This window comes from Oryzias latipes, chromosome 12 (genome assembly GCF_053564925.1).
Source record: "Oryzias latipes strain Hd-rR chromosome 12, Olatipes_Hd-rR_3.1".
NCBI lineage: Eukaryota > Metazoa > Chordata > Actinopteri > Beloniformes > Adrianichthyidae > Oryzias > Oryzias latipes.
This window is the reverse complement of record NC_136248.1, coordinates 21,025,357-21,039,300: the sequence shown is the minus strand read 5'-3', so window position 1 is coordinate 21,039,300 and position 13,944 is coordinate 21,025,357. Positions and strand designations below refer to the sequence as shown.

Sequence of the window (13,944 nt, the reverse complement as noted above, 5' to 3'; positions counted from 1 at the left end):
AGCATCAAAAGATGCATTAACAAACACACCTACTGAATATTTAGTTAATTATTCTCATATGCAAAGAAAATGGGATGAAAAGACTGCCAGCTTACCCATCTTTTCCAGTCTTTTTTTTTTCTTTTATGCACTGGTAAAATAAAGTCCTAATGTACAGAAGGTGTCTCATCCATTCAAGACCATTTATCCCTTTTAAACATCTTTCAGCAAAACCCAAACCAAATGGAAACTAAATGGGATCTTTTTTCTGCTCACTGAATACAGAAAAAGGCAAAATGGAAGAAAATAAAAAAAGTAAAATTAGATTGGTGTTTAAAGTAAGTGAGGCAGAGCATATGTGATCTCATAAAATGTTAACTATTATACATTACAAATAAATCTATGCATCAATCCTAACAATGGGAAATGCTGCATAAGGCAATAATCTATTTATCTAGGTGAAAGCTAAACTTTATTTTTGAGAATTTACGCATGAGTTTATTCATATTATGAAAGGAAAAACGTTAAAATGTCTGATAAAAAAAGAACTGGAGTTCACTTTTAGTGTGCCAGCATTTTAAGTCAGAGCAACTGAAGGTAACAGGGCACTTTAACCTTGGTTACAGTCATTTAATGGAGCTATATTTGGTTTGTCAATAAAGTTTTAAAATTGCTCACACACTTGGGGTTTCTTAATCAATTCCTCCTGTGAATTTAGACAATCAAGCTTATTTCTGGTGTAGTTTTTATGGTTAGATCCCAGTAAGCATGTCTTAATTAAGATCTTACTACATCAACCACAATGTCAAAATCTGCCATACAAAGACTGCATTTTCTGCAGTGTTACAGAAACAAACTACAGAATGAGGGAAAAAAAGCTTGATGTGAAGCTTTCGGCATTGTTTTCCGGAATCAAGTCAGAAAACGAGCGAGAATCGTACTATAAGCGGGGAATTGGAGGAGAAACAAACAGAAAAAAACAAAACAAAACAGAACAACTGAATTATATTACAGAATAATAATAACATTTTTCTTTGTGCATAAATTGTAAGGCAACACACATGAAGAAATGTCAGAAAAACTTGAGCCTTTGGGGATTTTTTAACACCTTTTTGCAGCAAGGATATTCTTACCAACTCAACAAAGCCAAGAAAGGATTCAATTACACAGAGCTGGCACCAACTAAAGCTGTGACACTCACTTAAGCAGGGCAACTTCAATGCAGCAACTACCTAGCTTGAGAACCTGAAACAAATCCTGAGATTATAAAACCATGAACTGTTCGAGTTTCATCATACTGACAGTATAAGGTGGGAAGTGTGTGACGTTCACGGGGCATCTGTGATGAGGGTGTGCACAAATATATGCATTCCCATGTTTCCATGTGCTCACTGATTCCTCTTTGGCTGCAGATGAAACTGGAAAGGCTCCTAAATGTGTGCATCTGTGTGTCATACCTGCTCAAAATGCGAAACGAGAGGCTCCCTCCTGTGAAGCTGAAGCTGCTTGTCAATGTTGTCCTTCAGGCACTGACATACACGGTGCTTCTGGTCTGCTGAATAGGCTTCCAGGCTGAGCAGGCAGTCACACTTCTAGAGAGAGACAGAGGGAGAAAGAGTGGAGCAAAAAGGGGTGGAGGGAAAGATAGTAGGCAATTAGGTATCACTTGAAGAAGAAAAAAAAGAAAAAAGGACTTCTGTATTGGGATTGAGGGCACATTGAACATAGATTACAGTTTCACTATTAATAACTCAAAACATTGATACGAGGCACCAATTTACTAAACATATCTTGATTTTTAATCACAATTTGTTCTAACAACAATCTATTAAGTAGCACAGCCCAGTAAAACGATCAAAACTACAAAATGCTTACTGTGGTGAAACCAAATAATGTTCAGTGTCCCCTATAGGAAGTGGCTGATATGCCGACAAAAGGATTACACAGCCAAATGAGAAACCACATCGACTTTCATAGTGTAAAAATCAAAATATCCCTTTGGAAAACATGTGAAAGAACATCTGACAGCCAGAGTTAAACTGGTTAGTAGTTGGCAGAGACCGGCCAAAAAAGCTTTTCACACAAGGGGGACAAATATTCTCCTCTGCCATCTCCAATACATCCCCAGACTGCTTGTTGTCTGATGTTACTGATGTTTAGATTACATCTGTTGGGAATTAATGGACCCATTTTTTTTTTTTTTTGGCTATAATTCAAGCCATTCTTTGTGGACAAAAAGCAGATCTTGTCAAAAAAAAAAAAAAAAAAACATAACAGTGAAAATGTTGACTAAGTGCAGGAGTGTTTTCAAATTCAGCCTAACATTTTAGGAAAATAAATTATAATAGATGCATTTTAGCTAATGTGTTATATTTTTGTGCAGTTTCCTCCTCATCAGCTGCCAGACTTTCTCCACTAAAAGAAGACTAAAATAACAACAACAAAAACAAAGCGGAACAGTAGCCCTTTCTCCTCTTCTACATTAAGAAATAATCAGGTTCTTATCAGACCTTTAGGCCAGTTAATGCTAACCCAGATCAAGAACACATGACATTTTCTGCCAAAATTTATTCAATAAAAGTCTAGAGAAATTTTAGAAACCGTCTGTGGAAAACAAATTACCCTAAGTAAATTATTCAATAACTTCTGGAACCAATTTTAACAGCAGTGCCATCAAGTAACAGTTTTCTGGATGACGTCATTAGCCTCTAACAGTAATGGGAGAGCATTTATCCATGCACAACTCTAATGAGGCCCCATTTTTATAAGTTATTAATGGCGCAACTCTGACTTTATTAGTTAGCATTTGATTGGCTTCACTGTTCATGCTTGATTCAATTTGGAAAAACCTTTAGCTGTTGATCTTGTGCGATTAGTAACGGCAGCTAAGTACTCAGACGTGCAACTGTGGTGTGAAAAGGCCATTCTGTGTATCAAACTTTATGGAATAATACAGAATTTTGTCTTGATGGTTCAAAATCTGTTAATCGGGAAGTAACAATTAGTTAGTCCCAGCTGGCTATCATTTCTGCAGAAATACATGTTATTTTGTAACACTTAAAAAGTCATGCCTTCATTAGTTGTTATTGTGGTTGTCTCTTCAGGAACAGAATCAATCATCGAAGTAACAGATCTTTAGAGGATGCTCCGTGTGCTCAGCTCGCTGTTTAATGACTTCCAGTCTCAGGATCCTACAGGCTTTATGTAACAAGATGGTGCTCATTTTCAAATGAAGATACAGTTTTTATGGGTTTTTTATTCTAAAAGACATACACATGTTTTCAAAATGATTTTCTGCTGTTAAATTTGATGATTTAACAATGAAGTAGCTCAGTCCAGCATAACGATCTACATGGACTACATAAAGAATGATTAACCAGTTAGGAGTTACCCTTTGGTCTTAAAGCATCTTAAATTGGCAAACAACTGCTTAGACGTATTCACATATGTAGTTTCTTTAGCAATTTTCCAACAGTTTGATGTTCTTTTCCTGAATTAATTAATGTCCTTTTTGAATAGCTGTCTTCTGCGCATCTTCTGTATTAATTTCTGTCATACAATGCGTTTTTTTATTTCATTTTGCTTGGTTCTACAGATGTACAACAATGTGCAGATATTAACTGAAGACCAAGCATGATAATCATTTACATCACAACAAAGTTAAATAATATATGTTCTAAACCAGTCGATGTGGTAGAATTTATTCATGCCTAATAACATTTTCTCCAATTTCCTAACAACATTTTGCAGTCTTTTCAACTTCCTGTAATGCTCCGTTTCCACTAGTGTCATGGAAAAACATTTATCCTGGCATTTTTGGACAGGAGTAGAGCTATAAATAGGTTGTTTCCGTTTTGTACAAGTCTTCAGAGATTGACTCAAGTCCGTGGGGCTTTTATTAACACTCACTACCCTGGTTAGTGGTGAGTCATGTCGCAAGTTTAGTTGCTTTGTGACAGCAAAGGCTTTTACTTGCCTGGCTATAATAGTATCAGTGTCTTGAACTGCCTCTTTCAAGCGCTGTGTTGCTGGGGAGTGGTGTTGTGCAGTTGAGGGATTCAGTGGCCCAAAGTGTAAAGCATTCAGAGCCAAATCATAGTCAGTGAGGCTGATGCAAGGAAAAAGAGCAGTGAAACGCTGAAGTAGTAGCAGAAGTGATGATTGAAAGCTGTTGGTAAATGACAGCACACGGGTAGATGTGTTTTTTCAACATGAAGCAAGAAAAAAGAGATAAGAATAAAAACATATTTCTTTGCAGAACAAAAATAGAGATAAAAACAAAGGAGCATCTTTTTTGGTATGTTGTAAAAAGCCTTTATGATCCTGTGCTTGACTATTCCGCCGCAGCATGAGATGATGAAATAGGTTCTTTTTCAGAGCAGACAGAAATCAATGCTGATGTTCTTTTATATCCATCATTTGCACGGAATTGAGTCTATATATCTGTAACAAAGGCTATAATACTTGAACACACACACAAACAGCTGGCCTCTGGGCAAACCAATATCATGTTGCTCTTTTTGAAGGAGTCTTATTTCTATCCAAGCGTATTTTGAGTTCTTATTTAAATAACTAACCTTTACAACGTTGCAAAAGGTCAGAAAAGTGAGTAGTGAAACATACACTTTATTCAAGCTGGATCATTCTGTTTTCTCTAAAGAGCAAAGGACTGTGTCATTAGAGGATACAAAACTGAGTCATCTACCTCCTTTTATTGATAGAAAAAAATCTGTTTATAAGCCCCAATTCACCCCAATGAAAGCTTTAATCCCATTATATTAGTAATGGCATCTTTTATCGTCAAATGTGCTCATAATACGTTCTTTTTGGTGGAGCTGGATGTGAATCTTCTTAAAATATAATTTCTCCGTTTTTCTTTTCTACATCTCTTCCTCCTGTTTGTGATGAGCAACAAACTAACAATGCCAGACATTTCAGAAAACACAGCCAAATATGGTCAGGTTTTTCAGTCCCACTGTCCCACTTTAGGAAACAAAAAGAAAAGGAAAGACACATATGTGCAAAATAGTTCTCTTTCCCACAAGCACCATCAATCACTTACATACACCCCGCCCAGTTTTGCATTCTCCACACTGTCTGAATTCAAGTACACTGCAGCCCCATATTTAGAGGATATCATGATTCAAAAATAAAAGCAAGCAGACAACCAGCTGGGGCAGTGAGTCACAATGGGGCACGGGTCCCAGAGCAGCATGGAGGCTCACATCCCTAATCTGTCAAAGAGAGGAAGTGTGTCTGTGCGTGCGTTTACACAGTCCTAGCAGTGTCAATATGAAACACACCAACAGTACTGCCTTGCAAAGTTAAAACTGGCATTTTCTTCTAAATTGCACTTTTATTGTGAGTGATGCTCCAAAAGTGTGATGCCATTTTTAAAGACCCAATCCAAGGAAAATTGTATGTTTGGTGTCTTTAACATGTTACTGTGCAATTTGTCTGTTGATGAAGAATATATACAAAGAAAATTAAGCTTAAAACTGCATTTCTGAGTATTTATTTATTCAGATTGTTGGGAATCATGACAAAATCCAAAATCCAGTTGGAAAAAGCCTGTGGCAGTGACATACTGTAGGTGTTACAGTCGGCGAGCCACAAGCTCCCGGCTCCACCCTATTCTGATGCATCCACTTGTAGACGACTAGATCCATGTAGGTCTTTGTTTTCCTTTTCTGAGATGACATTTGGCTCAAAACTGTACGCCTGGATAGCTCCAATATTGCTCACCACTTTTGTTGGACCGGTAATATTAGGTTAGGGTTGTAAGGGACTGTAAGCTAACTAGTGTAAATAAAGGGATGATGGGAAAAGAGTGGAGGTTTACTCCACGTCAACAGTCCCACCCACAATGCAGAGGTGAATCTCCAATGAACTACTGCCACTGTACAGAAACTATGTCCTAGAAAATGACATAGGCTTTTTTTTCTAATTTTGTAATTAAAAGACCACTTTGAACACTTTTAAAATAGTTTGAAAGATGATTGGAGTGGGAACTTAAAAATCTAAAAAAACATTGCCTATTGCTCAGGTACCTAAACTTTCTTAGTTTTTATGTCATTGTTTTCCTGTTTCCTGTGTCTGCTCAAATTAATTATTAGTGATTTACTATTTCAGACTTTTGTACATTATTTTGATTTATTTTGACAAGCTAGTAGTACTTATGTGTTCAGATAAATGGTTTCTTATCATTCAGTAAGAAGAAAGAGAAGATACAAAAAAATTACCAGACTGAAACAGAAGCAGACTAAGCAAAGTATAATTTCAGATTTCACATGTGAAGAAACATTTTTATTGGATTTTCTGACACCTGATCCTTGGGGGATCTTTTATACCTTTAATTTTCTGTCATGTTGCTTATTCTGATTGGATAGATAGATTGATTTAATATATAGACCGCAGCTCCGGCTGCAGCAACAGAAACAACTCAACATTTCCTGTAAAACAAAAAGCTCAACTGTCTGGGTTTTCATGGTCACAATGGTTCACAAATAAAGCTTTTACCCATGGAATAACAGTGACTAAATGTTTTTTTTTTTCAAAAAATATAGAATAAGGAAACTAGATTAACTTAAGAACAGCTAATGGTTGCTATAATGTAGCTCCTACATTAGCCCCCTCTTCCCCCCATTTATAAACCCACCCCTGCGAGAGATAAACATAAGAGCTAATGAAACCAAATTCAATGAATGACCGCTGGTCTGCAATGTAGTAGCTAAAAATACAGACAGCATTTCCCCTTAATCAGATTGATTAAAGTGCTACATGGTTAAAGCCCTCCTCCTGAGCCATCTGGCAGATGAGTTTTCAGTGTAACTGCTGTCGGTACGGCTCACCTTAACTGCCAAAGCTCAGCTTTGAATGGCTTCAGTCACAGCAGTATTTTGTTTAATTATATCACTTGCTCTTAAAAAAAAGTGTAATTGTTTCTTTTGTAAAACACGAAACAGATGAGACACTTGAGGTATTAGCTTAATCTATGTTTATTTTGTTGATTAGTAGTGTTGCTAGAAAATTGATTGAGGAATTAACATGCAGACATGGACGTTGAAAAACATCTCAGAAGAAATCAGCAGCCATAGAAGTGTACAGTCACTGTTGGATTGTTTTTTTGTTTTATATTGTTCCTTTTACTGTGTGGAGTACCAGTAGAAATTTTCCGGAGCTCATTGCTCACCGTCATTGGCGCATGTGACAGTCACCATGTGAGTAGCCATGTCTCACATATGAGCCAAACCACTGTGGGATTGTCTTATTAATTCAGATAATAATTAACAATAATTCAGAACATTCATACTAATATGCATGTTTTATATGATTGTATTCATAATGTACTATAATAGCCAAACCTCTTATAGATTGTCTCAATGTTTTCGTGCAGATATTAAATAATATGCTTTTTAGGACAGAGGGGCAATTACGTAATTAATAATAATAATTATTACTAACTACATACTTTAGGTATCCCACAATAGGGAAATTCTTCTCAGCATTTTGACCCATCCTCTGGGGGGAGTGGTGAGCTGAAGATTGGCCGCGCTTGGGGCGCGACGGCTGGCTGGGGAGAGTGGGGATCGATCCACCAACCCTTTGATTGTTAGACGACCTGCTCTACCACCTGAGCTGAACTGCCGCCGCATTTAGTCAGCAATCAACTGTGCAAGTGCTCCCACTTAAAAAGATGAGATAGGCATGTAATTTTCAACATAAGCATACCTCAACTATGAGGACAAAATGAGACAAAAAATCCAGAAAAATCACATTTCTGATTCTTAAAGAATTTATTTGTAAATGATGGTGGAAAATTGCAACTACAAACAAGCACGATTTCTGACTCACAGACCTGTAACTTCCTCTGTAAGATGATCCTCTGGCCACTCGTTACCTATATTAATAGCTTCTGTTTAAACTTGTTATCTGTATAAAAAACACCTGTCTGCAACCTCAAACAGTCACACTCCAAACTTCACAATGGGCAATACCAAAGAGCTGTCTAAGGACAACCAAAACAACGTTGTTAAACTGCACAAGGCTGGGAAGAATCTGAATCTGCAATAGGTAAGCAGCTTGGTGTGAAGAAATCAACTGTGGGAGCAATTATTAGGAAATCGAAGACATACAAGATCACTGATGATCTCCCTCCATCTGGGGCTCTCCACAAGATCTCACCCTGTGGGCCAAAATGAGCACAAGAACTGTAACCAAAATCCCAGAACTACACAGGGGGACCTAGCATATAACCTGCGGAGAGCTGGGACCAAAGTAACAAAGGCTACAATCAGTAATACAATATGCTGCCAGGGACTCAATTCCTGCAGAGCCAGGCATGTCCCCCTGCTAGAGTCAGTACATGTACAGGCCAGTCTAAAGTTTGCTAGAGCATTTGGATGATCTAGAAGAGGATTGGGAGAATGTTCTATAGTCAGATGAAACCAAAATAGAACTTTTTGGTAATAATTCTACTTGTGTTTGGAGGAGAAAGCATTCTCAGTTGCATCCAAAGAAGACCATACCTACTGTAAAGCATGGGTGTGGTAACATCATGCTTAGGGGATGTTTATCAGTAAAGGGACCAGGACGACTGATCCGTGTAAAGCACAGGTGTCAAGCTCCAGGCCTCAAGGGCCGGTGTCCTGCACGTTTTTAACCAACCTGCCATTGAAGCTCCTTATTGGCTAAACACACCTGATCCAGGTAATCAGCAGCAGATGAGGCAGGATTTCTGAAAAACCTGCATGAGGTTGGCCCTCGAAACCTGGAGTTTGACACCCCTGGTGTAAAGGAAAGAATGAATGGGTTCATGTATTGTCAGATTTTGAGGGAAAACCTCCTTCAATCTACAAAGGGCATTGAAGATGAAACGTGGCCGGGTCTTTCAGCAAGACAACGATCTCAAACACATATACTGATGTGATTCTCTTCCAGTTAAGCCTCTGTATTTATTAAATACATACAAATCTCTACATTCAAAGTTTTTTAGGACTTTATTCATGTACACAATTTCCTCACTATAATGTGGTTCACCTTTCGTGGTCTTGGTGTTTAGCAGATTTCTTTTCAGTGCAATTGTGCATGCACTGTGTTCTGCGTACTGATTGGCAGAGTAGACTATTGTTATTCAATCTTCTCAATCGTGTTTCTCTTGTCCAGAATGTGTGCAGCTTGCCAAATTAATATAGATCTTGACTTCCAAGTAGAAAGAAAAGTGTGAAAATGCTTATGTCTGTCTAAGAAAAGGGGATATCAGGTTATTTTTTTAACGTAACCCCCATGATAAATGAGGGAACACTGTTCAGATATGTGAGATTTTAGGGAGTAAGCATAGTGGAGGACTGAATCCTTTTTTTTGTCTTAATTCCAAAGAACTGTGGGCAAAATATTGACAGTAAAATCGACCACTTTGCACCAGAAAAGTGTGCTGCAGTGTATTTTGATTATGCCATGCCCGTCCACCTTGTCTGCTCTTACAGTTCTCAGGGATGCTCCATATTCAGACACCTAATCTCAGGGGGTCTTCAGGTGAGTTGACCTGTGTAGTCAAGTCGTCTCACCCAACCTAGTTTTGCACCATTTGACTGTGTTCCCCTAACCTGTATTAAATATCTCTGATCCCAGAGTTCCTTTAACTTTGAATAGAACTGGTGGGTTTTTTGTTGTGTTTTTGTGACCTTATTTCAGGCCACCTCCTCTCACCTGCTCTAGTTTGTCTGTAATTGCTTCAGGGCATCTGGGAGCTGTCCATGAAGGGGGATGATCTACATCTAATGTTGAGATATATATATTTCCTCTGTTAGTTAGTATTTATGTTTATTTTGTTAGATCAGATTGGTGATTATGTTCACTTATCAAGGTTATGTTTTTGCTCCACCCCTTTATTCATAATCTCAGCAGGATTTAGTTCATAGCTGCTATTCTGTGTATGCTTACTGTTCTTTTAGTGTTTTTTTTGCTATCTCTCAACCATGTTTGTGATTTTTTGTCACATTTCCGTTTACTTAGTTCATGTTTCAGATTATGCCCTAAACAATTATCCTATCTAATGAACCCAGTCTCCTGCACTTGGATGCAACCACAATCCTCTTTTCATGACATGAATATTCACACAAACAGTATCACATATAGGCAAATGTGAGAAAGTGTTGCTGGGTCTTATCTTAGAATTCCTTTTCCCAGTTGCTTAATACCATTAACCTACTTCTAGATCAGTCTCAACATTAATTAATCACTGAACTGTTTGAAGGCATTGCAAATGGAAATTCATTACTGGTCTAAAGATAAAACTCCTGGTACCAACTCTTTGTAATTCATCCTTATGAGTGTTTGGAAGGTAAAAAAGAAAAACAATATTCATAAAAGTAGATCATTATAAGGAAAGACAAGGATAGTAGACATCAGGGAAAGAAATCTTCTCTTTGAACCCATAGATGATAATAAATGAGTTTTGATACTCTCTGAAAGGCAACTATTATCTCAGTCAAGCAAACAAAATGGGTTAGACTAAACAACTAAAACAATATTTTAGTAATAGTGAAAATGTATAGTCTTCTACTTTTATTGATGGATATTTGAAAAAGAAAAAGGATGCATAAACCCTTGAAACCTAGTTTTCTCCACTATAATTTTTTGAGCATTTTTTTTCTATTTGAAAACACAGTAAGTATAATATTGTTAAATAACAGCAGGTTGTATTTCAATTAAGGGTAAAAACTAACCTTAAACTGACCTTTTTTCGTTCCCAATAATTTCCACATATATTTACTTTATGTGAAAAATACTTTTTTGAAATATTTGTGGCATCAAATCACAAGTAGTGCCCTAGTTTTACCTTTTTCTAAGCCCACTGAAATGATGCAACCATAAATTGTGAAATACTTTTTTCTCTTTAATTGTCTGTGTTTCTATTCTAGATTTTTTGACAGACCCAGTATCACTAAAACAGTTCTGTGCTCCCATTGATAAATACATGCAATCATCTCTTTGAAATGAACATTACAATCATTCAAGCAGGATATTTTATCTTTTTAAAAAGATTTTTGAATACATTTTAAGGATGGCTGAATCCACAGAGGAGGTACAGACTCTCTTTGCCAGTAAATCACAGATTATTACAAATTATAAAAACACTTTGTCCTTGTCAAAGATATCAGATCAATCATTCAGTCATATGAGGTCCTATGGTGATTAGATTTTAAATGTATAGCCATACAGTCTTGTCATTCTCTCTTGATTTATTAGATGAGTCAAAGAGTCAAAAAGAATTTAATCTGAGCTCAGACTGCAGAAGGTATATCACAGTCCAATTAGAACCATGAGAGTCCAGCCTTCATTCTATTATAGATAGCCTCCATAAACTGAATACTTTGCTGACTAAAAACCTCAGGGGGCTTATCATTCATCTTCATTCACCCGTCTTCATTCTCTGCAGTCACTGATTCACCGGAAGGTACAAATGACCTAAATATGCATAGGAACATATAAAGTTACACACTAGCAGGGAGTCATGGTCTTGTGGACCAAAAAACAATAACAATCTTTAAATTTGATCAAATCTCTGACATTAGTGTATAATTAATCGGTGAAGGGATGTCATAATTAGAAAAAAAAATCAGTGCACTAGTAACTTATGTCACGCAAATGATAAAATTGTAATTGTTTAAACAGCCTGCACACTGGGATTTCACCCAGTTTGTCTAGAGCATCCGTTTACCTTATCTGCCTTCAAGCATCACATCATCACATCCATACAATCCAGTAGGTGTGCAAAATATATTTGATATTAAATCTGAAAACATGATGTAATCTCTTGAATATACCAAGCGTGGTGTAACTTTCTGCTTCTGCTGTGTTGTGGTCATTCAAGAAATATTGCCATTAGTGAATACTGCGTTGTGCCACAGCAACTCTAATGCTGTTTAATGGAAAATTTTGGTAAATTAGGGAACAACACGGCAAATGGAATTCTCAGCGTTTATATGTGCAAGGGTGCATTAACAGGCCTCCATTAGGAGCCTCTTAATGTCAATCCAAATATTTCCCTTGACACCGCAAAAACCTCCTCAAAAAAATCAATAATTCCACTGAAGTCATTATACTACTTTTCTTATATTTGTTTCTTATAATGACAGAAACTTTACGTGAGTTTGGTTTTACATTGACCTCCAAGATAAAACTTTTTAAAGATTTTGCAAAGTTGCATTAAGGATGTCTATAAAAGTTTTTTTTATTTCCTTTTATCTCATTTCCAAAAGGAAAGAATTCAATTTGTTCTCTAAAGCACGGCTAACTGCCATTTATCTAAAAGAAGACAGAGACTTACATCTCCAGTGTCAGAGAGCAGGTGCTGCTGAAGGGAGCTTGCCTCTCTGACGAAGCGTCTCTTAGGCCCAACTCGGTCCGCCAGGTTTCCCATGATCACTCTGTGATGACCCAGATGCACTTTGGTGGTCAATGGCGTCCTGAGCAGTCTCCTGTTTTATATGTTTTTCCGTTTATCTACACAAAGCTCTCTTTCTTTTTCCTCAGCACTCACTGCGTCACTGACATACTTACACACACCCAACAGACACTGGACTTTCCAGACACATAATTGCACTCCCCTCCTTCCCACACACCCACTCCTTCACGTATTAATCTGGGTTACATCGGTGCCATTCTGAGGAAGCGCTAAAATAGGATGACCTCCAGCTGTGGAGAAGGGCGCGAATAGACAAAGGGAGAGCGGACTGGGATCAGGTCTACGATTGAGGGCTAACCAAAGTACTAACTCAAGTTGTGCTTTCTTATATGTTTCTCCTGATTAACGTGCATCTTGATAAATCATTCTAATAATCTTGTAGCACAAACAATAAAGTTTGTGAGAAACATGTGAATTTAAGGTCTGAAAATGCACAGCGATGTTTTAAACGTCTTTTCCTTTAGCGATTGTGCATATATGACCTTTCCACAGACAAGCAAGAAAGAGCAATTTATTTACAGACTTTCACGTTCGCAGACATCTTTCATTTGAGTAAACAAACGTCCAAGTCTGCTGCAGCAGTGAAAAGGCACAAGCAGCCATCTTTTTGGGATCTACAAAGCCCAAGCTATTTTAAATTGACACTCTTTTTTTGGGGGGCCTTTGTCCGTTCCACTTCACACTTGCCAGTGTGTCGACCACTCTAGAAAGCCTGTCATCACTTATAGATGAGAACGACGGCAGTTTAGCAGCCACTTAAGTCTGAGAAAAAAGTCAGAGCCTGCCTTAATCGATTCTTTTTTCCTTTCTCTTCTTAAACAGCGTGAGCTAAGGAACAATGATAAATGGTAACATTATTGTATTTCCAGCAGTGCCCTTTAAGGAAACAAGAAGTGCTTTCTGAGCTATGAGATGAACTGCTGGCAGGTGTGTCAGCTATAATTGATTATGAGTGCGTATGTGTGGAGCATCCGACAGTTGGAAGAAAACGCCTGAAAGAAGACGAAGAAAGCTTCTGTCAGTCCGCTTGTCTTGCTTCTGTCATTGGTGAGATGGCTGATGGGAAATGTTTTTAGGCTCTCTCAGCTCCTTTTTTTCCACCAAAAAGGCCAGCAGTTTCATCAAAAAACTGTATTAAACTTTTCTATGAGGTTTTCGATTGAGTGATGAGAATTTACAGTTTAAAGTATAAAAACTAAAAAGTTTAGAAAGAAAAAGGTCAAAAATTTGATTAGAATCCGTGAGCTCCTTCAAATACTCTGGGGAATTTTTACTTACACTCAAATGCCTTCTATCTCCCACTGTCTTAAATATCTATTTATATATATGATGAGTAATTGAATAGACTGAATAATAATGGAGCCTTTTCCTTCCCCAGCCTCGGGTACCAGGCCCCTCTTGTTCTGTCTGGAATTTTAGAAAGAGGGCCTTTAAAATATTCATCAGCTTTTAATGAGGTTACACAGCACATCTCGCAGTGAAAAGTAGCTGTGTTA

The 13,944-nt window shown here is 37.5% G+C and overlaps 1 protein-coding gene and 1 long non-coding RNA gene across 4 annotated transcripts in view; one reads left to right on the top strand and one right to left on the bottom strand.

The window, feature by feature from the left end:
- The window catches only part of rgs3a (regulator of G protein signaling 3a), a 322,617-nt gene that overhangs the window by 60,702 nt on the left and 247,971 nt on the right, over nt 1-13,944 (bottom strand). For all 3 annotated transcript variants that reach the window (XM_023960529.2, XM_023960531.2, XM_023960530.2), the window contains one exon: nt 1,437-1,571. In XM_023960529.2, coding sequence (XP_023816297.2) covers nt 1,437-1,571 — 135 coding nt within the window. The remainder of the gene's footprint in view (nt 1-1,436; nt 1,572-13,944) is intronic.
- Nucleotides 1-13,944, top strand: part of LOC144996660 (uncharacterized) — a 37,926-nt gene that overhangs the window by 13,280 nt on the left and 10,702 nt on the right. The gene's annotated exons all lie outside the window — the stretch shown is intronic.